This window comes from Lactuca saligna, chromosome 5, assembly GCF_052625555.1.
Source record: "Lactuca saligna cultivar CGN05327 chromosome 5, ASM5262555v1, whole genome shotgun sequence".
Lineage (NCBI taxonomy): Eukaryota > Viridiplantae > Streptophyta > Magnoliopsida > Asterales > Asteraceae > Lactuca > Lactuca saligna.
This window is the reverse complement of record NC_136421.1, coordinates 182,917,355-182,942,354: the sequence shown is the minus strand read 5'-3', so window position 1 is coordinate 182,942,354 and position 25,000 is coordinate 182,917,355. Positions and strand designations below refer to the sequence as shown.

General features: G+C 38.3%; 2 protein-coding genes across 2 annotated transcripts; both read left to right on the top strand.

The window, feature by feature from the left end:
• Positions 1-10,846: 10,846 nt before the first annotated feature.
• Positions 10,847-15,767, top strand: PDE327 (FAD/NAD(P)-binding oxidoreductase family protein). The gene is made up of 13 exons (XM_078957696.1): positions 10,847-11,232; positions 11,580-11,642; positions 11,736-12,176; positions 12,798-12,869; positions 13,013-13,138; positions 13,353-13,565; positions 13,658-13,705; positions 13,975-14,121; positions 14,388-14,549; positions 14,651-14,744; positions 15,049-15,167; positions 15,245-15,289; positions 15,387-15,767. The coding sequence occupies exons 1-13, from the start codon at positions 10,891-10,893 to the stop codon at positions 15,621-15,623; spliced, it is 2,109 nt and encodes a 702-aa protein (XP_078813822.1). The 5' UTR covers positions 10,847-10,890; the 3' UTR covers positions 15,624-15,767.
• Positions 15,768-21,020: 5,253 nt separating this feature from the next.
• LOC144998763 (AUGMIN subunit 8-like) lies at positions 21,021-23,226 on the top strand. The gene is made up of 6 exons (XM_078958491.1): positions 21,021-21,953; positions 22,037-22,156; positions 22,234-22,350; positions 22,429-22,518; positions 22,611-22,718; positions 22,808-23,226. Exons 1-6 carry the CDS (start codon positions 21,021-21,023, stop codon positions 22,868-22,870), a joined length of 1,431 nt encoding a protein of 476 aa, XP_078814617.1. The 3' UTR covers positions 22,871-23,226.
• The last annotated feature ends 1,774 nt before the right edge of the window (positions 23,227-25,000 follow it).

Here is a 25,000-nt window from a genome sequence, read left to right as displayed (position 1 = left end):
GTCTGACCAATACTCGAGTGCCACCAGTCGACGCACGCAGTGACGTCAAAGTACGCCCCGCGTAACCCGAGTACGCCCCGCGTAATTTGAGTACGCCCCGCGTAATCCCAGACCCAGCAGCCTATAAATAGAACTCGAATTCAGCCATTTTCTCTTGTTCAAACTCTTCCCTCTCTCTAAGTTTTGCCTCGTTTTGCGTGCCGTTTATGCCCCAAAGCCCCGGTATCATTCCTGAGCCCCGAAGTAAGATCCGAAGCCCCGAGGATCCCGAAGAGCGTTATTCCCGAGCCGAAACGCTGCCCGCAAGGAGCCCGGTTTTGTGAAGATCTTCCAGATCTACGGAGAAACACCTCTTCTGCAAGCCGTAGTGCTGCCCGATCATCTTCTGATCAAGTGAGTGTGTAGTTATTTTCATTCCAATGCAATATTATGAAGTATTTCCTATAAAATACGTGTTATGTGTATATATTTGGTTGTTATACGTGTGAGTGTATATTCACTCTCTTCTATCTTATAGATCTGATGTATTCTCTATGAAATACGTGTTATGTGTGTATGCCTCATCTGTTATGTGGAATATGTATTGATTAAAACATGTTATACAGGTTTTTAAACTATGTATAAAAATGTATATTTTTATCTACTAATATGTTGGGTAGAACATGGGTAGATAATTGGTGTGTAATAAACAGATGAGAGGCCTCGGTGTTATTGGTGTTATTCTAGTCATTCAGCAGAGTATGGATGACGACCACGGACTATTCTAGACTGTCCTGTGGAACACTAGCAGGCTCATTACCTGTAGGTGTTGTGAACGACGTGTTCACCGGTGTACTCTATCCCCCACATGGTTGCCTTTAGGACACTTATTGTTGAGGAAGCCCCTCTGCAGTAATGTCCGTCCCGATGAAAAATCCTGAAATAGGTTCCTTATAATAGACGTTATTTTTAGGAACATAAGGTGAGGATAACGGGAATGGGTAATCGGGTTTATTGTTGATTGTTGAAATTAAATATAATTATTGTGGGTTGAAAACCCTATATGCTCACCAGGCTCCCAAGCCTGACCCACTCAGTTGATTTATTTTACAGGAAGTGGCGCAAGAGCTTAAGATGGGCGAACATCAAGTTGTTTTGTTTACAAGTCTGTATATGTATATATTTGTTGAATGACTTGTAATGCTATCGTTTATGCTTTATGATCTGTATCCGAACATGACATCCCGACTTTTGATTATGAAATGAAATTATATTTCTTTATGAAATGTTTTGATAAATATCTATTTTATCATGTTTTGTTTTTGGGAACAAATTCCGCATCTCTTTTAAAATTAAAAGGATTTACTCTGAAAATTATTTTAAAAAGCATAAATGAAATCGGTCTTTTCTGGCCGAGATTTTGGGGATGTCACAGATAGCCAAGGCACCATATCGGCTGGCTCCTCTCGAGATGCAGGAGTTGTCTACGCAGCTGCAAGAGCTGCTAGACAAGGGATTCATTAGACCGAGCAGTTCACCCTGGGGAGCCCCGATTCTGTTTGTGAAGAAGAAGGATGGGTCGCACTGGATGTGTATAGATTATCGGGAGCTGAATAAGGTAACGGTGAAGAACCGTTACCTACTCCCGAGGATTGATGATCTCTTTGATCAGCTCCAGGGAGCATCTTGGTTCTCCAAGATTGATTTGCGTTCGGGTTATCATCAGATGAGGTTCAGGGAAGAGGATACGTAGAAGACCGCGTTTCGGACGCGCTATGGCCACTATGAGTTCGTGGTGATGACGTTTGGGCTCACCAATGCTCCTGCCGCGTTCATGGACCTCATGAACCGCGTATGCAGACCGATGTTGGATCGGTCTGTGATAGTCTTTATCGATGACATCTTGGTTTATTCCAAGACGCAGGAGGAGCATGAGGAGCATCTGAGAGAGGTTTTGGAGACCCTGAGGAGGGAGAGCTTGTATGCCAAGTTCTCCAAGTGTGAGTTTTGGTTGCGCGAGGTGCAATTTCTCGGACACCTTGTCAACCAGAACGGGATTCTGGTCGATCCGGCCAAGGTCGAGGCCGTGATGAGATGGGAGGTTCCGAAGTCTCCATCTGAGATTCGGAGTTTCCTAGGATTGGCAGGCTATTATCGGAGGTTCATTCAGGATTTCTCCAAGATAGATGCACCCCTGACTCAGTTGACGAAGAAAGTCGTGGTCTTTCGGTGGGGACCCGAGCAGCAGGCAGCATTTGAGACACTGAGACAGAGATTGTGCGAGGCGCTGATCTTAGCCCTGCCAGAGGGCGTAGAGGATTTTGTGGTTTATTGTGACGTGTCTATTACAGGGTTGGGCGCGGTATTGATGCAGAGGGGGCATGCCATTGCCTACGCTTCGAGGCAGCTCAAGCCTCACGAGGCGAACTACCCGACGCATGATTTGGAGTTGGGGGCGGTGGTTTTCGCCCTCAAGATTTGGCGGCATTACCTCTACGGGGTTCGGTGTACCATTTACACGGACCACAAGAGTTTGAGGTACCTCATGGACCAGCCGAATTTAAACATGAGGCAGCGTCGGTGGTTGGACGTGGTGAAGGATTATGATTGTGAGATCCTTTACCACCCGGGAAAGGCCAACCTGGTGGCCGATGCGCTTAGCTGCAAGGCGACGCCGATCAGGGATATTTGCATGAGGATGACTGTGGTGACTCCCCTGTTGGAGCAGATTCGGGAGGCTCAACAGGAGGCTATAAAGGAGGAACATCGGAAGAGCGAACTTGTGGTGGGTCAGGTTTCCTCCTTCGATTATGATAGTCGAGGACTATTGACACTACACCGCAGGGTGTGGGTGCCGTATCACGGAGGCGTGCGTCAGATCTTGATGGAGGAGGCGCACAAGTCCCGATTCTCTATTCATCTCGGGGCGACGAAGATGTATAGGGATCTTCGTCTAGATTATTGGTGGCCCTGCATGAAACGGGATGTGGTATGGTACGTCGAGCGGTGCTTGACCTGCAGGAAGGTCAAGGCTGAACATCAGAGACCGCATGGGAAGATGCAGCCGTTGGACATTCCGTTGTGGAAATGGGAAGACATCACAATGGATTTTATCACAAAGCTTCCCAGGACTACGCGCGGAGTAGATTCGATTTGGGTTATCGTGGATCGATTGACCAAGAGCGCCCATTTTATTCCGATCCAGGAGAGCATCTCGGCCGAGAAGTTGGCCGATATCTACATCAGGGAGATAGTAGCGCGGCACGGGGTGCCGGTGTCAGTAATATCATACCGGGATGTGCGATTCACTTCTAGATTTTGGAAGAAGTTTCATGACGAGTTGGGCACTCGTTTTCATTTTAGCACCGCCTTTCACCTGCAGACGGATGGTCAGAGCGAGCGGACCATCCAGACTTTGGAGGATATGTTACGGGCATGTGTGTTAGATTTCGGTGGTAGCTGGGATACCTACCTTCCATTGGCCGAGTTCTCATACAACAACAGCTACCACGCGAGTATCGACCGTTCCCCATTCGAGATGTTGTACGGACGGAGGTGCAGGACCCCGATATGCTAGGGTGAAGTTGGCCAGAGGGTCATGGGGAGCACCGAGGTGGTGCTCGAGACGACCGAGAGGATCCAGCAGGTTCGGAGAAGGCTTCAGACTGCTCAGAGTCGGCAGAAATGTTATGCCGACAAGCGTCGATCCGACTTGGAGTTCCAAGTCGGGGATATGGTTCTCCTGAAGGTGTCGACTTGGAAAGGCGTCATTCGATTCAGGAAGCGGGGCAAATTGGGTCCGAGATTTATCGGACCATTCAGGGTTGTAGCCTAGGTGGGCAAGGTAGCGTATAGGTTGGATCTGCCGGACGAGCTCAGCCAAATCCACAGCACTTTCCATGTCTCTCAGCTGCGGAAGTGCTTAGTGGATGATTCAGCAGTAGTGCCATTGGAGGATATTCAGGTTGATGATAGCCTGAATTACATTGAGCGCCCAATTGCAATCCTCGGCGGGAAGTCGAAGGATTTGAGAAACAAAAGGGTGGAGTTAGTGAAGGTGCAATGGCAGCACCGCAAGGGTTCAGAGTGGACTTGGGAGCCGGTGGATGAGATGATGGAGCATTACCCCAAGTTGCTCCAGGATTTAGCAGCAGACTTCGAGGACGAAGTCTAAAATAAGTGGGGAAGATTTGTAGCACCTGGTTCCTGGTATGTAATCTTAATTGAGTATTTTCCTTTTTAAGCCTTGGACTAGGCGAGTCATAGGTCCGACTCGCCGAGTAGGGACGAGACCCCGGGACGCGTTTAAGTTGGCGACTCGGCGAGTCCATATCCTGGACTCGGCGAGTCACCGCTGTTGGATGAAACCCTAAGTTTCTGGGGTTTGCACCCTATTTAATCCCCCTTTCCGCCCCAGGCCAGCCCCCATTCACCCCCTAGAGCTCCCAACCCTCGTTTAAGCTTGTTCTTTGAAGAGTTGAAGCTTTTGTTGTGTGTTCTTGAAGGTTTTGAAGAAGAAGGGAAGTAGATCCAGAAGAAGGGAAGCCATCCAAGCACCATTGTGTTCTCTCAGCAGTTTCTTTGAGGTATATCCCATTTTCCCCATGTTTCTATGCTTAAGGCTTCATTTAAGACATTCTTGGCTCATTTCCAAGCTTGTATGTGCATGATAATTCGAAATAAGTTGATTGGTCTCTAGATCCAAGCATAGTTGAGCTCCAGGAGCTCAGATCCACTACCTTTATGAGCCCATATTGCATATAAACCTTGGATCTACTCTTTCGGTGCATATTGAACCCTAAAAATCCCATACATGGATATTTACACGTAAAGTTGGAAACTTTACGTGTTATTCATGCTCTAGGAGCCCATATCTACGAATGACATGGATTGGATTCGAGCAAAATCGTATTTTTAGCTCTTGCATGGAGCGGACTCGACGAGTCGCTCATCTGACTCGGCGAGTCCAGTCGCGAGTCTCCGGGTTTGTCCCCTTTTTTCTTTGTCGAGTCGCGTGGTGAGTCCAGGAGGGACACGGTGAGTTAGAAGCTAAAACTCACCCATAGTGGAACTCGGCGAGTCGATGCCCAGACTCGGCGAGTTCAAGGCAATCTCCTTAGATCAAGATCAGACTCGGCGAGTTGTTCATACAACTCGGCGAGTCACAGTATAACTTGTTCATCGGATGAAGATGAACTCGGCGAGTTGTTCATACAACTCGGCGAGTAGGATGAAGGACTTGAACATCAGTTTGGGAAGGAGAACTCGTCGAGTCGACGCCTAACTTGACGAGTAGAAACATAATTCAGGACAGTCGTTTGGACATGGACTCGGCGAGTTGGCGAGCTAACTCGGCGAGTTGGCGAGCTAACTCGGCGAGTCAGGTCAACTAGAAGTTGACTCTGACTTTGACTTAGGGCATGATCAGGGGTAAAATAGTCATTTTACCCAAGGGTCAGTTAGCAGTTTTTGACTAAGTGTTTGGTAGGAATGCAGCTGGAGGATTTCCGGAACAGCAGCAGCAGTCAGACTATTCCCACGAAGATCAGCAGCTACTCCGAGGTGAGTTACCTTCCAGTAGTGGTGGGTCTAAGGCCACAATGTCGGCCCACCAGTAGGAGACGTAGGATAGATGATTGTCTTTGTGATATCATCTAGGTTTGCTACTACCTGATATGTTATATGATATCATGATATGTTATATGTGATAGTAGTAGAGTTCGGTTGTTAGGACCGAAGGGTAGTCAGACATCCCAGATACGGCTGACAGTATGTTATGATATGTTTGCATGCTGGCTTGTTATGTTGTATGCGATAGAGGTAGTAGGAGGGGACCAGTCCCCAAGTTCGGTTGTTAGGACCGACGGGTAGGTCAGCACCCCAGAATGGCTTGACATAGGTAGGTCAGCACCCCAGAATGGCTTGACACGGGTAGGACAGCACCCCAGAATGGCCACACGGGTAGTCAGCACTCCATAATGGCCGTACCGGGTAGTCAGGCACCCCATAATAGCCTGGTAGTATGTATGTTATGTGTTGTATGGTATGTGGTATGATGGGGGAACTCACTAAGCTTTGTGCTTACAGTTTACAGTTTTGGTTTTAGGTACCTCTTCATCGAAGGGGAAGGAGCTGGCTCGGTAGCGGCACATCATGCACACACATTGGTTTCCGCATTTACTAGATGTCCTTGGGATTTATACTCTGATGTTTCTATTGGTTGTATGACTTGTCTTTTGAACATGGTTTATGTTGTGATGTAGTTTGGTCAAACAATATTTTATCCATTAACATTTTCTAAAAGTAATGTTTTTAAAAACGAAATTTTTGGATGTGAAAATTGGGTCGTTACATTGTTGACCGCTCAAAGCCGCCAGAAGAGTTATGCGGATAGACGACAATCCGAGCTTGAGTTCCAGGTCGGTGACTATGTTCTCATGAAGGTATCTCCTTGGAAAGGAGTGATTCGATTCAGGAAGAGGGGCAAGCTAGGGCCCCAGTATATCGGGCCGTTCAGAGTAATCGCGAGGGTGGGCAAGGTAGCGTATCGCTTGGAGCTACCTGCGGAATTGAAGCGGATTCATAATACTTTCCATGTGTATCAGTTGAGGAAGTGTATAGCCGACGAGTCGGCGGTAGTGCCGTTAGAGGATATTTAGGTGGATGCGAGCCTGAACTACACGGAGAGACCAGTTGCGATTGTGGATCCTAAGATCAAGGTTCTGAGGAACAAGGATGTGCCTCTGGTGCAGGTCCAGTGGCAACATCAGAAAGGGTCGGAGCTTACTTGGGAACCGGAGCGTGAAATGCGTGTGCAACATCCGGAGCTATTTCAGGGATGAGACTTCGAGGGCGAAGTCAGATTCAAGTGGGGGAGAATTGTAACATCTGGAATTTCAGGTATTATATTTATTCTTTTTATTTTGAGTTTTGAGGAAGAACTCGGCTAGTTGGTGCGTAGACTTGCCGAGTAGAGACGCGATTTCTCATCCGAATTAATGATCGGACTCGACGAGTCGCATTGGTGGACTCGACGAGTCCGCGTTGTTTAATGAAACCCTAATTTCTCGGGTTTGGGGCCTATTTAAAGGGCCTTATGGCCATCATTTGTGCTCACCATCCCCCAGAGCGAAACCCTAGTGCACTTGAGCATTTGGAGTGAGAGAAGGAGCCATTATCAACCTTGGAGGTGTTGTCTAGAAAGAGAAAGGAAGCTTTAGCCAAGAGGAAGCAATATGGTTAACCTTCTGAAGATTTGAGGTCCATAACATCACATTTGAGGTATCATTTTTGAACCCTTTTCTGTTGAGGTGATGTTCATGTTGATTTAGGGTTTGTTGAGCCCTTTTGTGGCTAGATCTAGTGCTCATTTGGTCCCTTAAGCGAGTTAGGTTCTAGATCTGGACCCTTGGAGGTCCAGAGTGTCCCTTTGTCCAAGCTTTTTATGAATCCATGGAGGTTTTGGTTTAGGATCTTTGTTCTTGAGGTCAAAACACCATTTATGAGTCATTAGGTGTGATATGAGCGCTAAGACATGAACTTTACGTGATAAATAAGCTTGGAAGGACTAGATCTATGAGTTATTGGAACAGATCTAACCTCAGAAGGTCGTTTGGGGTTGTGCATGGAATGCACTCGCCGAGTCCATTGGCAGACTCGATGAGTTGGTGCGGGTTGTTCATAGATTTCGAACCAGGGGTTGAGTAACCGAGTTGGGTGAGTGACTCGGTGAGTCGGAAGGGACTCAGAGGAATTGGGTCCTCATAGGGACTCGGCGAGTCCACGCCAGACTCGGCGAGTTGGGTTGACTGTTGACCATTGACCAGTGTTGACTTGATAGGGTTAGTCAACCTTAATTAGAAAAGTGTTAATTAGAGATGTATTGTGTTATAGGAGGACTATAGCTCGGGAGATCGAGCATTAGTGATTTCAGGGATTTACGAGTTACCGAGATACACGAGGTGAGTCTTCTCACTATACTTTACCTTGAGTAGGTAAATAGAGTTATGTGATACAATGCTCTATATATATTGTTTGTTGTACTGCATTCTTCTATGTGATTTATGCTGTGCATGCTTGCAGAGTTAGAACCTGAGGGTTCACAGAGTTTGGGTGCACGGACCCACAGAGTTATAGCCTCGAGTGGCTAATATGTGTTATATGTGGTATTTTGGGGAACTCACTAAGCTTTGTGCTTACAGTGTTTTGTGTTATGTGTTTCAGGTACTAGTGAGGATCGCAGAAAGGCGCCGGCTTGATCAGTACACACACGAGATTTTTATGATACGAGATCTTGGGATATTTTTATATGTTATAAATTGAGTTTCAAACAATGATGTTTTTATGAATTACCAGTGAATTATGCTTTATAAATGCAAAAAATTGTTTTGGAAATTTACGGTGTTACAATAATGGAGTTTTCCTATCCCGGCCTACTAAAAATAATATAATAAAAATAAAGTAAAAATTAGCTAACGGAGTCTAAACGAGAGTTGTGTAGCATAATCTCACCTAGCATAATTTCTGAAGTTCAGGGCGTGAACCCCAAGGCTGTGTCAGAGCTCACGTGGTGAGCATTAGTGGCTCACGAGGTGAACAGATGATGGACGTCTTCCAGGGCAAGTGGCCATGACGAACACAATGATGTATCTAGCTCACGAGGTGAGCATATGTAGCTCACGAGGTGAACTTAGCATTTTTGCCTTATAAATAGAATTCAAGGGGCAGCCGAGTTTGGTTGCTCATCTCTTACTCTCCCACTCCCGATACTCTATCTAAGCCCTATTTTAACCCTCGAAGCCCCGATATCATCCCGAGACCTGAAGCGAGTCTCGAAGCACCGAAGATCCCGAGAAGAAAAGAGTTTCCAAGCCGAAGCTCTGCTTGCGAGAAGTCCGGTGTGTGAAGATCTTCCAGTTTCACCGAAGAATACTACTCTTAGAGCTGTGGTGTTGTCCGATCCTCTTCTGATCAAGTGAGTGTGTAGTTACTTTCTTCTAACACATAATTATGAAGTATTTTATATGAAATACGTGTTATGTGTATATTTTGTTGTTATATGTGTGAATGTATATTCACTTTCTTCTATCTCATAGATATGATTTATTCTCTATGAAATACGTGTTATGTGTATGTGTCTCATCTGTTGTTTCGAATATGTATTGAATGAGAATGCTATACAAGTTCTAAACTGTGTATAAATATATATATATATATATATATATATATATATATATATATATATATTCTACTAATATGTTGGGTAGAACATGAGTAGATAGTTGATGTGTGATAAATAGATGAGAGGCCTCGATGTTGTTGTTGTTGATCTAGTTATTCAGCGGAGTATGGATAATTCTAGACAGTCCTGTGGAACGCTAGCAGGCTAATAACCTGTAGGTGTTGTGAACGATGTGTTCACCGATGTACTTTATCCCCCTCATGGTTGCCTTTAGGACATCTATTGTTGAGGAAAATCCTTGCAGTTATGTCCGTCCTGATGAAAAATCCTAGATTAGGTCCCTTGAGATAGATGTTGTTTTAGGGACATAAAGTGAGGATAACGGAAATGGGTAATCGGGTTATTGTTGGTTGGTGAAATTAAATATAATTATTTATCGCGGGTTGAAAACCCTATATGCTCACCAGGCTCCCAAGCCTGACCCACTCAGTTTATTTGTATTACAGGTAGTGGTGCGATGGCATAAGATGGATGAATCATCAAGTTATTTTGTTTATTAGACCCGTTGTTAATGTAACTGTTGTATGGTCTATCTTTTGTTGTTTATGCTTTTGTGTCTGTATCGGAACATGACATCCCGAGTTTTGATTATATAATGAAGATACATTTCTTTATGAAATGCTTTGGTAAATACTATTTTTATCATATTTTGTTTTTGAGAACAAATTCTGCAACTCTTTTAAATCAACGGCGTAGGAAAAATCGAAGTGTCGCTCGAACCCCAGCTTGATGCGTGTATAGGAAGCTAAGTACTGAACATCATACCTAGCCTAGAAAACGCTATAACTACTGGACTGGGGGACTTGATAACATGCCCCTAGCATGGGCTAGGATTTATGCTTAGCCGCACTAAAGGTGCCTTAAGGCAGGCCACTAGACCAAACTACTCCTAACGTAGCCGCCCCGATGAAGTCTCGTGCCCGCGAGCGTCCCTTTAGAGCCGGAAGCCCGTGTGGAAGGCCCAACCCTCAGCGGGCGCCTTCCACTCCGCGACAAACCCAACGACTCCAAGAGACAAGTAGTATACTCAGAGCATTACTACATGAACCAATCGTTAGCTCTGACATAACAAGGATTTCCCTTGTTGTGACCTCGTAGGTCTTCCCGGAGCAATCAAAATCACCGCATAGTGATCAGAGCCACTGCAACCGAAGGACCCAGTCACATTAGTGTATTCATACAATATTAACATTGTTAACCTTGCTCGATTTTACTCCAATTCTATTGCTTGTATATGCTTTTCAATTTAGTTACACAACATCGTTTAATGTTCACTTTGATATGTAGGTGCTAATATGAACTCATGTTTTTTATTTTGATTATGCTTTTCTATTTAGTCACACAATATCGTTTACTTTGGGGAAAACATTATTATAGGTAAGTGCCTCTGAACTCATGTTTTTTATTTTGATTATGGTTGAGGCCATCAATGGAAGAAGAGGCCATACATCTTACTTTCCTTATTTCATTCTTATGGGATCTGGGTAGTGGTGTTGCATTACTTGCGACAAAGAGATGTTTCAATTTCACAAAAAGTTAAAAGGACTGAAATGTAAACTAGGATAAATATAGGGGTTCGTTTGTAATTACAACGTAACGAACAACAAAACCCCCGTCTTAAACCCCTCCTTATCCCCTCACTTTCTCCCCATCGTCTCTCCAATCCAGCGATGTTCTCTGCTTCCCCCAAGCTACTCTGCCCTCAAAGTTTTTCTTTCACAACATATCCTAATTACCAGCTCCCATTTTCACCCAAAATTCGCTTCCTTTATCCTCACAAACCCCTAATTCGATGTGCCAGAAAAGGGTCCAAACGAACAGGTAAGTCGAGGTACCCATCAGAAAAAAAGAAGCTAAAATCAATCCAACAAATTCAAACCGATATCGATAAGTTCAAAGGGTTTTGGAGGCTTTTCAAACTCGGTGTTCCCATTGATAGAGACGCTGGTAAAGATTTTCTTGATGTTTCTGATGCTTTGCTTGAGGAGGTCGCCAAAGTTCTTGAATTTCCGGTAATTGGGTTAATTTTCTTACATTTGATCAACGACTATCCATTTTGAAGTTAAATTTTCTTCCTTCGTACTCGACCTTCATTTCAGATATGCCAAAATGCAAAAAATACTACTCTGGACGAATTATTGAAATGCAAATGCCAAAAAAAAAAACCATTGTACTATGCAACTCTTCTCCACAATTTGCTCATTTTCGGAACAGATATTGCTTTCTTTCCATATATTAACAAGATCCACACCCTGTTTGCAACAAAAACCAAAGTACAATGGTTCAAAAAATCTTTCATTTTTCTATGTATGCGATTCTGGTTTGATTGAGCAAAGCTTCCAATATTTTTTTTGTCCAGGTTGCTTCAATGTTACCCCGAGAAGCTTTTACAGTTTTAAGGAAATCCTTTGACGCTAGAAAGGTCATCTTTTTGCTTTTTCTTTATAACTTTCACTTATTAACCAACAAAAAATGTCCAAATTAAGCTCATTTCGAAAAAAAATTCAATTTTCAGAGTCAGAAGGAGCCGAAATTTGTGTACACAGTGGAAATGGACGTCGATAAGCTCCTGAATCTTGAACCCCGAACATGGGACTTTATTTCACGCTTAGAACCCAAAATTGGGGTCATCGAGCATACGCCTCATGAGAAAGTCATTGGTGATTTAATTAACATAATACAAGATAACAAGAAACTCAACCAAGATAGAGTGAAAGAAGAAAATGGTCATACTAATTCATTAAGTTCTTACAAGCTTCCATCTACTAAAAAGGCAAAAATTGCAGTTGTGGGAAGTGGTCCATCTGGTTTGTTTGCTGCTCTTGTGCTTGCAGAGTTTGGTGTTGATGTGACTTTGATAGAAAGAGGGCAACCCGTTGAGAAACGTGGGCGTGATATTGGTGCTTTGGTTGTCAGGCGAATACTGCAAACCGAAAGCAACTTTTGTTTTGGCGAGGTTACATTTTACATTTTATTACTCATTCATTTTCATACTGTTTCTTTTTGACTTAATGGACTTAATCTGGTAAGTTATACATGGGTGTTTCTTTTTAACTCAATGCAGAAAGAACGAATTCAAAGGAGAAAGTAAGGGAAATGAGGCTTTCTTTGTTATGGCTATGTTTGACGTACTAGTTGAAAAGCTAGCTGATAGCTGAAAAACTAGTTATATGAAAAGCTAGCTGATAAAATTTAACGTTTGGTAAAACTAGCCGAAAGATATTTAATGACATAAAAGGAAATTTAAAAGAATATGTTTTCTATAATGAATTAAGGGGTATATTTGGAAAATTTTAAATAAAGCCCCTAAAAAGCTAGTCTAAGTAGCTTTTTAAAAAGCTAGCTTATAAGCTACTTTTTGGCTTGCCAAACATGACAACTTAAAAAAACTTGAAAAATAAGCTAGTTTATGAGTTAGCTATGGCACGCCAAACACAGGCTAAGTCCTAACCTTTTTTTAAACCTTTCCCTCAATTACCTTTTCTTTTAAAATGTGCTATCATTTTCTCAAATATTATTTAAACATCATTTATCCAGACAAAAAAGTTGTTATTTATCATGGACTTATGGTTGACAGGGTGGTGCAGGTACTTGGAGTGATGGAAAGTTGGTGACTAGAATTGGGAGGAACAGTGGAAGTGTGTTGTCTGTGAGTCTACTTTCTCCATTTTTAGGCACAACACACTTGCATATATTTATTCATAATAGCAACATACATAAATTTCTTTATGGATAATATTAATAGCAATATGTAATGTAACACTCGTAAGCATTTTTTCCTCAAAAACTCAGGTTATGAAAACCTTAGTTCGGTTTGGAGCTCCAGAAAGCATCCTGGTTGATGGAAAGCCCCATTTAGGAACCGATAGACTCATACCACTTCTCCGTAACTTTCGACAACATTTACAAGATTTGGGGGTGAGTTACATGTCTTAATTGATTAGGAGGGCATTTTCGTCTTTTGCACAGAGAGCAAAATAATTGCAATATTTTGTCTCATTAACTTCTGTCAGTGTCAGTCAGTGTCAGTGTCGCTTCTCTGTCACTATCACTGTCTGTGTCAATGTCACTACTGTCCCTGTCAGTGTCATTGTCAGTTAATATAATTAATTGAATTTTGTTATTTGTGAAGGTTAACATAAGGTTTGGAAGTAGGGTGGATGATCTGATTGTAGAAAATGGTCATGTTGTTGGAGTGAATGTATCTGATTCAAGTGGAAGATTAGGGTTTAGTAGTGAGAAGCTGGGATTTGATGCAGTTGTTCTTGCAGTTGGGCATTCTGCACGTGATGTATACCAAATGCTTCTTTCTCATAATACGGAATTGGTCCCTAAAGATTTTGCTGTATGTTCCAATTAAACCTTGCATAATACATTTATATTGTGTGAGAGAAACTTTTTTTTAGAGTATATATTTTGGACTTGTGTTATGAACAGGTTGGTTTGCGGATTGAGCATCCACAAGAATTGATAAACATCATTCAGGTTGGAAATATTTTGTTGCAAATTTACTACTTACTCCCTCCATCTTATGAAAATTGCAATGCATCAAAATAAACAATCATAAAATTTCCATTTAAAGATTGTTTTGACAACAATTTCTTTTAATATCTATCAAGTATCTAGACTCCTATTCAAAACAAAACAAAAAGGGTAACTTATTGCAATTTTTATGTGACAAAGGGAGGAAAAATGATGTTTTTAAGTGGCATATCTATGGTTTTTTAAATTTATTTAATCTTTTAAACATATAGTACTCAAAATTGGCCAATGAGGTTCGAAGTGGACGTGGGAAAATACCAGTTGCTGATTACAAGGTTGTTGAATATGTCAAAAGAGAAGACAACAACGATACACCACAAAGGAGTTGTTATTCTTTCTGCATGTGTCCTGGTGGACAGGTAAAATAAAAACATGAATCTTAGGCTGTGTTTGGTTTGTGGATTCCTCCGGAATTGGAATGTGAGAGATTCCATTCCTTGAGGTGTTTGGTTGGTAAACGAACGGAGTTGAATTCAATTCCATTCTCCTTTTATACCAGAGAGACCAAAATCCCTTACAAACTCTTCTAACCAAACGCATGACACATTTCAATTCCTTCAGATTCCAATTCCTTTGACTGATTCCATTCCTTTAACGGATTCCATTCCTTCCAAAACATCTACAGGTGGTTGTAACGAGCATAGATCCATCAGAACTTTGTATAAATGGCATGTCATTTTCTCGAAGAGCATCTAAATGGGCTAATGCTGCACTTGCTGTCACTGTTTCACCAAAGGATTTTAATGATCTTGGTTTTCATGGACCTCTTGCAGGTGTTGACTTTCAGGTACTTCTTTCCATCATCAACATTCATACTCGCTATTACTTTTTCATTTACAAAATCATACAAACTTTTCTCCTTAAAAACACGTTTGTATTTTCTTAAAGAGGGAATTCGAACAAAGAGCAGCTATTATGGGAGGTGGAAATTTCGTTGTCCCTGTGCAAACCGTTAAAGATTTCATGGATAATAAATTGTCTGGTAAAATTTTGATTTGATTCATGTCCTTAAGCCCCAGTCTGTTACACTGCAGTCTGCTGACTCTGCAGACTGCAGTCTAAGCATACTATTGTCGATGTGACAAAAGTTGCAATTTTTGTTACACTGCAGTCTGCAAACTGCAATTTGCAGTTGCAATTTGCAGACTGCAGTATGAGCAGACTATTGTCAATGAGACAATAGTTGCAATTTTTTGTTTTACCCAAAAAGGTAGAACAAAGTGGGACAGGGATAGCAAAAGACGTAAATGTCCTCCCTCTATAAAGTTTGTCTTTTGTTGTGTCAGCGAGTAATATACCATCATCAAGTTACCGATTAGGGGTGAAGGCAGCAAATCTGCATGAGTTGTTTCCTGTTCATATAACAGAGGCATTGCAGCATTCAATCATGGCGTTTGACCAAGAGGTTTTTAGCTTTGACTTTGCACAATCTTCAAAAAATCCATGAGTTTGAATGTAAATAATGTTTCTTGTTGTATCCAGTTACCAGGATTCATTTCCAGTGATGCCCTTCTTCATGGAGTAGAGGTAATATTACTAGTTTTCTCCAAAAATAATGAATTTAACAAAAACATGTTTTCCCCTCTAAGTCTTTACTTTTTACAAATTTGGCCCCTCATTGCAGACTAGAACTAGCTCTCCTGTCCAGATTCCTAGAAATCCAGACACTTTCGAGAGCATGTCATTGAGGGGATTATATCCAGTGGGAGAAGGTGCAGGGTATGCAGGTGGGATTGTGAGTGCAGCCGTTGATGGGATGTATGCGGGTTTTGCTTTGGCAAAAAGTCTAGATCTTTATAAAGCTGATGACATTGAATCACTTTTTGGAAGGACTCAAAGTTCTGGATTCAATAAATATTAAACGTAACATACAAAATAGAATTTTATTTGCATAGTCCACAAATTTTGATCCTTTAGAAACACGTTCTCTATGTAACATGACTATAAATTGGTAAGAAATCAAATTCGTTGCATAATCCGATAAAAAAAAGACTTGACTATACATTTCGTTATATCATTGATTAAATAAATATTATTGTACAACTTCTAGGTTAGTTGAAGGCCTATAAGTGGAATGAAAAGATGGGACTTGTGGTTGTCAATGGTACTACTAGTGATGCAGTTGGTGCAATTGAATTTTTTTAAGTGGACTAAAATTATTAAAATTATCGATTTGTAGGTATTTGCACATGATCTCTCATGATTTTAGCCTCCAAACATGCTTTATGTTCAAGTTTGGAGATGTTTTGTCCTTTTCACATTCAAGTGTTTTAGTTCCATTTCATGCACTTTTCTTTTATTATATTAAATTATGAATTTGAATGATTGGTAATCATAAAGTAATCGGAAACTTTGATACTAAAAATATTTTATTACCGGTAATTCACAACGACAAAATGATGGAAACTTGTAGAGCAAAATATGTTTTATAAAATTATTCATTATTTTTAATTGGTAAAATAGTGTTTAGGATTTTAGACTATTAGTTACCTGTTTACTATTTATGTGGCTTAATATATATATATATATATATATATATATATATATATATATATATATATATATATATATATATATATATATATATATATATATATATATATATATATATATATATATTTTGAAAAACAGTTGGACAAGTTCCATGGGTATTATTTATTGACGAGCGTGAAAAATTAGTTGTAAGAAAATCAACATTTTGTAGGAAGCAATGGAGGCGAATTTTGTGTAGATGACACGTGGCATGTCATGGAGACTTAGATGCTTCAGTTTTACATCATGGTGGTTGTTATTGTGAAAAGTTAAAGGCATTTAATGATTGCAGTTAAGATTTATATAACTGGTATAAGTAACATTGTGTTACATATCATGTGCTAAAGTTGAATTTTTGTGTGGTTTAAAACTTTATACTAATTATCTTTTGTATATTGGGTTATGGACTTATAGTATGGCTTTCTTCCTCTACTTCGTAAGTAAAGTTTTGTTTGAATTTTGAAATAAAATATTACACCCTTTCAGTTTTTGTCAAAAAAAGAAAGGGAATATGACTTATCAAGGTAATTAACTTTTCGGTATGTTCACATCTGGGTAACTATTTTTTTTTTTTGTACATATGTAGGTAACAAACTTTTTAGGAGTGTTCACATATGACCATTATGACCTGCTATAACAGGTTAAATCCTAAATGTGAACGCTTTCAACAAGTTTGTTACCTAGATGTGTACAAAAAAAATAGTTACCCAAATATGAACAAAATGAAAAGTAAAAAATTAAATTACATGAATAGTCCCTGTAGTTTGGGGGAATTTGTGGTTTTGGTCTCTAAATTATTTTTTTAAACTTAAATGGTTCCTACTGTTTATTTTTGTTGCACGTTTGGTCTCCATCTTACCTAAAAATACTATTGTGCCCTTATTAATTTATTTTTTTAATTAATTTTCTTATCTATGTTTATTTTTTTTACATATTTATAAAAAATAAAATACCACACATATTTGTATCTCCTCGGATGATCCCTACTATTTATTTTTTAATTAATTTAATTTTTTAATTCGGATCGTCCCTACTATTTAATTTTGTTACGAACTTGATCTCTGTCTTACCTAAAAAGATTATTGTGTCCTTATTAATTTTTTTTAATTAATTTTCTTGTTTATGTACTTATGCTTTATATGTTTTAGAAAAATTAGTAGACCTCACATATCTGTATCTCCTCACCATTCCATCTTTCATCATTCTCAACTTCTATTTATTTTTCATCTTTAGTGATATCGACGTCTTCATCATCACTTATTTTTTCGGTCCTTCAACTCGGTCGAAACAACACCACAACCCACTAAATATGAAGAGACAGTAGGTTATGGTGTTGGTTCGCCAGAGTTGAAGTACCAAAAAAAAGAAGGACGGTGAAGACGTTGATGTTACTAAAGATGGAAAAGAAATAGAAGATGGGGAGATCAGAGATGAAATGGTGAATGGTAAGACTCAAATTAAATTTCTCAAATGTGGTTTCATGTTTACGGTGATAAGATACATATATGTGGGGTATATTAATTTTTTTATAAAAAATAAATACATAAATAAGAAAATTAATTTAAAATTTTAATAAGGGAAAAATAGTATTTTTAGATAAGACAGAGACAAAACGCGTAACAAAAATAAACAGTAAGGATCATCCGAGTTAAAAAAAATATATATATAATTAAAAATAAACAGTAGAGATCATCCGAGGAGATACAAATATGTGTGGTCTATTAATTTTTTTAAATATGTATAAAATAAATACATAGATAAGAAAATTAATTAAAAAAATAAATTAATAAGGGCACAATAGTATTTTTAGGTAAGACGGAGACCAAACGTGCAACAAAAATAAATAGTAGGGACCATTTAAGTTAAAAAAATAAATTAGGGATCAAAACCACAAATTCCCCCAAACTACAGGGACCATTCATGTAATTTAATTTTTAATTTTCATTTTGTTCATACATCTAGGTAACAAACTTGTTGAAAACGTTCACATCTAGGATTTAACCTGCTATAGCAGGTCATAATGGTCATATGTGAACACTTCCAAAAAGTTTGTTACCTATATATGTACAAAAAAAAGATAGTTACCCAGATGTGAACATACCGAAAAGTTAATTCCATTGATAAGTCATATTCCCAAAAAGAAAAATAGAATTTTTTTGTTTTGAAGTATCTAAACTCTAAATGATATTCAACATGTAAAATTTACATTTATACACCTCAAGTTTTGATTATCGACAAACGAGTTCAACTTGTATGTTGAAAGTGTATGCATGTATATTTGGCAACGAGCTTTTGCCTATTTACATTTTATGAAAATATCAAATTAAAGAAAACATTTCATTTGGGAGTAGAAGTCTAAAACTTTTATTTTAAACAAAAATTTATAATCTAAAAATTATTTCAAATAACTTTTGAAAATCTATCATATTAAAACAAAAGAAATATGTTTAATATCTAGATGACATTGATATAATTTATTGTATTTTATAAACTCCGGTTTGGTCAAAATCTATATACTTGATTTTGCAAATAAACATAAAAAAATGTTACATATTTGACCATAAGAGGTGCACAAATACAAATCCGATCCGATTTGAATGTCATAATCACAAATCCTATCCGAATCCACCCAAAATTCAATCCAGATTGAGGTGGGCTTGACCGAATTTTATGGTGGACTTGGTTCCGGACTTTGGCAAATCTTATATCAAATATGATTATCTCTAGAATATGGATCCGGTTATAATCTAGTGGATCGTATAATCCGATCCAATTTGGTCAAAAATTTGGTTTCTAGATTAGATCAAATCCAAATCGGATATCCATTGTTGATATTTGCATAAAATATACAAAGATTTTTACTATATTTATCCTAATATATTTTTTTTAACGGATGAGAAAAGTCAAAAGCATCAAATTTGGTTCTCTTGGTTTAGATTTGTAAAGAATATTATGTCTTCTGAAATAGGGATCAAAATGTTAAATAACCTAAATATAAACCATAAAAATCCAAGTTTGTATACGGTTTATAATTAATCCGGCTCCGAATCAAACCGATTCTCAATTTCGGGTTTGCTTTCCACTTCATCCGCAATGAACCCCTAATTTATGTTAAGCATAAAAAAGATTATTCCTTGGATTAAAGTTGATGTCTCGTGGCGCCAAAACATACTTTTCCACCTCCTTCAACAACGTCTCCCTGTTCAAATCCTCAGTTTTAACCAATCAAAACTTCAGGATTTAACTCTTCTTATACCTCTCCTCAACTATCCGATCGATCAAATCACCTTTCATGATTTCATCACCATAACTGATGACTGATCGCTGCTCAGATCACTTTTTCTGATCTCTTTCTGCGTAAGTTTGCATGAATGTGTAAATTTCAAATTACTATTATAATTTATACACTGTTAGGATTGTTAGATTCTTATATTTCAATCTCAGTATTAAAAAAACTACTGATGTGTTTTAACTTTTGTGATCAAACTTATTGTCATTAATGATCAATTGAGATTCGCCGTTTTTAATTAGTTTGATTTAATAGTTTTCTAATCTAGGGTTTATGCTAGCATTAATATCTGTAAAAAAAGAAGAAGACAATAGATCCACTTTAAAGTGAAGATCTTATTTCCGTGATGGTATTAAAATAATAATTTTGCAGAACAATGTGTTTTCCACCGATTCTGAGAATTCGGCACTGTTCCACAAATCAGGGACATGATCTGCAAAATCCAGACATTATATCATGTAGTGCTCGTAACTTCATATAAAATGTTACTCTTGTACTACAAAATTATGAGGTGTTAATTTTTTTTTTTATCATATCAGGTATTTACATCGATATTCGTTCCTCAGTCTTGAAATTTGCAAATTCGATGAGTAAAATAGCTTTTTTATCAATCTACTCATCAAATACTATATTTCTTTTCATCAATTAATAAGTAAATCCAAAATGGAAAATGAGATTTCAGGAGTTTTCATGGTATTAAAAATATTTTCCGATCTGAGGTTCAGACATGCCTTACATGGATTTATGACATTATTCGATCCTTCTTGTTTGTATGTATTATAAATATATGTTTGTCTTGGTGAGCTGATTCAATGAATCAATGGAGATAGACAATGATCTTCTTCATCACATGGTCCTCCATGTCTGTTTCCTCAACCCTTATGATTCTATACATTATTACCATCTTAAATTTAATGCAACTATTTGTCTGTTTCTATATGGTTAAACTTTGACTGTAAAAACCTACACGTAGACTTCACTTTTTCAACTCCAATATGTTATATATATAATGAGATTCTGATTGTCTCTCCCTTCCATTTTCCTCTCAATATTCTGAATTTTGAGAAAGAAACTAAACCGATCATAGGAATTGATTCTTCTTTTTGTAAGTGTGGTCTGTAAAGTGCAATTTAGTCCTCTTTAAACTTCTGAAAATCTTCTTGATAGATTAGGGTTCAGGGAGATATTGTATTCTAAAGACATACACCCAATTACATATCTTTGCTTCAAGCTTCAAGTTTCAAGACAATTCTTATTCTGAGATCTAGTGTACCTGTAAAGTATAAAGAGTAAAGACCTACGCTTTTGATCAACTTTATACCTTTTTGGTCATAACATCTCTTTATCTATTTGTAACAGTTCAATTATGGTGATATAGCATATCACTCTGTAAAGAAATTTGTTGTTTTTAAAGATCTGGGAAATGTTTTTGATCATATGATAGAAGAGCTTAATCCAATGTGGCCAAATTTAAAGACTAGAGAAGTTAGCTCTAGATACAAATCACCTACACCAAGGCGTTGTCCTTCTCCAAACACAACAAGAAAAGCTACAACACCACAAGTATCCCCACCAAATAGAGCTATATCTGCAGAAAGAAGACGACCCGGAACACCAAAATTACCATCATACCCCTCCACCCCAATCCATGATACATCTATCAATATGGAAGTGATAACCAGAAAGGCAATTCCTTCACCAATGCGTAGTCTAAGTGTTTCTTTCCAATCTGATTCGTTTTCCATGCCCACTAGTAAGAAAGAGAAGCCACCTCCTCAAGCTCTTTCTGATAGAACCCTAAAGTCATCATCAAATGTATCACAGAAACCTTCTAGAAAGTCTACCCCTGAGAGGAAAAGAAGTCCACTCAAGGGTAAAAATGTCATCGACCAATCGGAAAATTCCAAACCTTTAGAGAGCTTACATTCCAAACTAGTGGAACAACATCGGTGGCCTAGCAGAACAAGTTCTAAATCCAAGCCTTTAGGAAAATCTACAAGCGATCCTGCGAGGTTATTATCGTCATTTTCCGATAAAGGAAAGTTGGAATATGACAATCTACTAAGAATGTCGAATCTTGTTTCTTCAAGGTCTCAATCTTTACCTGTTGTTACACCAAACAAGCCATCTGTTTTGGCTTTGAAAAATGTGAGTCCTTCTAGAAGGTCTTGTAGTCCTTTGAGACAACCCTGCAACTCGAATAAAGCTTCTGTTCTCACATTTATTGCTGATATTAAAAAGGGAAAACGAGTTGTTGATCAGATAGAAGATGCTCATTATCTGAGACTACTTCACAATAGACAAATTCAGTGGAGATTTATTAATGCCACTTCAGAAGCTGGCTTCAACTCCCAGAAATCAACTGCTAAGGTTTGGTTTCTTTATTTCTAAAAGGATTAAATGAAAGAAATAGCCATGTATTATAGCTAAATTTATTATATTTCATGATGCAGAAATCTTTATTTAATGTGTGGAGAAGTACCTCAGAACTCCATGATTCAGTAGCTGCAAAGAGGATTGAGCTCAATCAGTTGAGACTGAAGCTAAAGCTTTATTCAGTTTTAAATCAACAAGTAATTCATTCTCCCATAACACTTTTTAATAAACCCAATATTATTTCCATATTTATATTGTGATATCTATGGATCAGATGACTTATCTCAATGAATGGGCTTCAATTGAAAAGGAGCACAAATTTGCTTTGTCTGGTGCTAATGAAGATCTAGAGTCAAGCACTCTTCGAGTCCCTGTAACTAGAGGTGCAATGGTATGTCAGCTCTTGAAAAACTAAAAAGGACAAAAATGTAATTTCAGTGAATAGAAGTTTAATTTTATATTTGTACAGGTGGATATTGAAACTTTGGAGTCTTCTCTTTGTTCAGCTATCCAAGTAATGGAAACAATTGGATCTTCCATACAGTCTACTCTATCAAGGGTGAGATTTGTGTTCTCTGATATATCATATATCCTAAGTTTTTTTGTATATAATGTTTATAGTTACTGATTTCAAAATCTATATATATACAGATGGAGGGACCAAATTGTCTGGTTTCTGAACTTGCTACTGTGGTATCACATGAAAGAGCTCTTCTTGATGAATGTGAAGTTCTATTGACTTTTGTAGCTTCTTTACAGGTAAACTTACTTTTATTATCACAAGTTTCAGTATTTGATCATGTCATAGTTCTATAAAAAGATCTTTAATGTTTGATTCTTTTATACAGGAAAAGGAATACAGCCTTAGGACACACCTAGTACAATTGAAACAAAATTGGACAACTCCATAAGTCTATATTTTCCATCATGATAACTTACTTTTACTTTTACCATTTACTAAGGAAGAAAAAGTCTTGAAGAAATTGGTAAAGTCATGGAAAATTGGTGAACATGACATTTATAGTTTTATCATGTGAAGATATCTCTTATAGTGATACATGCCTTGTGGCAAAACTAACACAATGAGTATATAGTTTTTTTTAGAAGCGGAAAGATGGAATACAACAACCAATGTTACAATCAAACTAAGAAATAACGTGTAAATATTACGTGAAGAGTTACGATATCATAATATATGTTCTATAGAACGATGAATTTGGTGTATGTTCTAGATTTTTATGGTTATTGCAAAAGAATTATTCTTCCATCAACTCCACAAAGTAGAACACAGAAAATATGAGGGCAAGAAAAATAAAGACACCTAATGGTCTTTATATAGACAGCCTTACAAGTGAGAATCCTAAGTTAAAAAAAAAAAAAAAGACTAATAAAGCCTAAAAGATAGTAGTCCCATACAAATTGCAACACGTTTAATGCAACGCTTATGGAAAGGTTGCATTTCGTATAAATATCGAATGCAATCCACATTGGAAATGAAATTCTCACGTTGCAGCTATCGAATTTTTCATATTCTCTCCGCAAAACACACTAAAATTGTTAGCTTAAAAATATAGAATTTTAATTAGATTGTATTTGTTACACGGATGCAATGGAGTTTGATTGAATTGGAAAGGACAAAGCAAACTTTTGTAGGGTTTACTTTATAATAAGAATGAGGGCTTATGCAAGAGGATATGAATCTTGCCCCTTCACCTCAAAATATGATAACCCTTTCGAACTAAACAATGCATCACCACTTTTGTATCACTACGATATGAATCTCGTCCCTTCACCTCAACTTAGCTTTACTGACTTACTTAATTCACCCTAACAATTTCATCACTAAATGCAACTTTTCCAAACACCACCCAATATGCACTATTTACAACCCGAATTGCAACACAAACCATCACAAGATATGAGTTCTAAAAATAGTGACAAACAAAATTGACATACAAAGGAGGAAGAGGCATTGTGTTGTGCTTGGGTTAACATTTCCAAAGATAGCATGACTAGGATACGTTGCGTGTAGGTGCTTTGAAAGAAAATATGAGTTCTGGCAGATGAGTAATGGGATTAACACCTACGTTAGACTAAAGTTTAACAACTTAGGTTTACTGCTTCCGCCAAATTTTGACCGTCGAATATTGTTTGATTTGGTCAAAAGTAAGGCTAATGCGTTCAATAGTCATATATCATTGTCGTGTCAACACCCAGTTCATGGGTATGTTATGAATATTGTAGATGAAACAGATGTTCATAAACTCAGAAATGTAGTTTCTGAAACGAAGGAGATTGTGCGCTTGTATTTGGAGGTGTTTGAGGGATGGGTCGAACAGACAGAAGCAGTTGACAAGATTGTACCATACAATGTTGAAAACATTGTATCTGATAATGTTGAAGAGTGTCCACAAGAAGAAACTGTGGCAGTGAATACAATGGAAGAAGAAAAATTATTTGAGTTTGGAAGACTGCGTGACAAAACTTTGTCAAATGATGAGGAGTCAAATGAAGGTTGGTCAGAAGATGAGTTCACACACGGGAAAAAAACTTCAAACATCTTTTATGGTATGCCTCACATACCTGATTGTCCTGATCCTATTGTTGAACCTGGACCAGTTCACAGTTTAGGTCCAAATGATGATATGTTTGTTCGTCAAACGTATGATAACAAACAACTAATATTTGCTTTGAGTCTTAAAGAAACCAGAGAAAAGTTTTGGTTTAAGACCAAGCATTCTAACAAAAGCCGTTATGAGGTATATTGTGAAATTGAGAACTGTACTTGGCGTTTATATGCAAAACGCATTGATCCCACTAATGAATTTGAAATCAAGACTTTCAACAATGTGCACACATGTTCGTCATTACAGATACACCTAAATCATAAGCACGCAAATAAAAAAGTCATAGGTACTATATTGCATGAGGTTATGGGAAACTCGTTCCAAGGTTTGGAGGTCTAATGAAATATCAAGGGATTTGAATGTCTTGCTAGAAATCAATGTAAGTTACAAACAAGCTTAGGGTGCAAAACAATA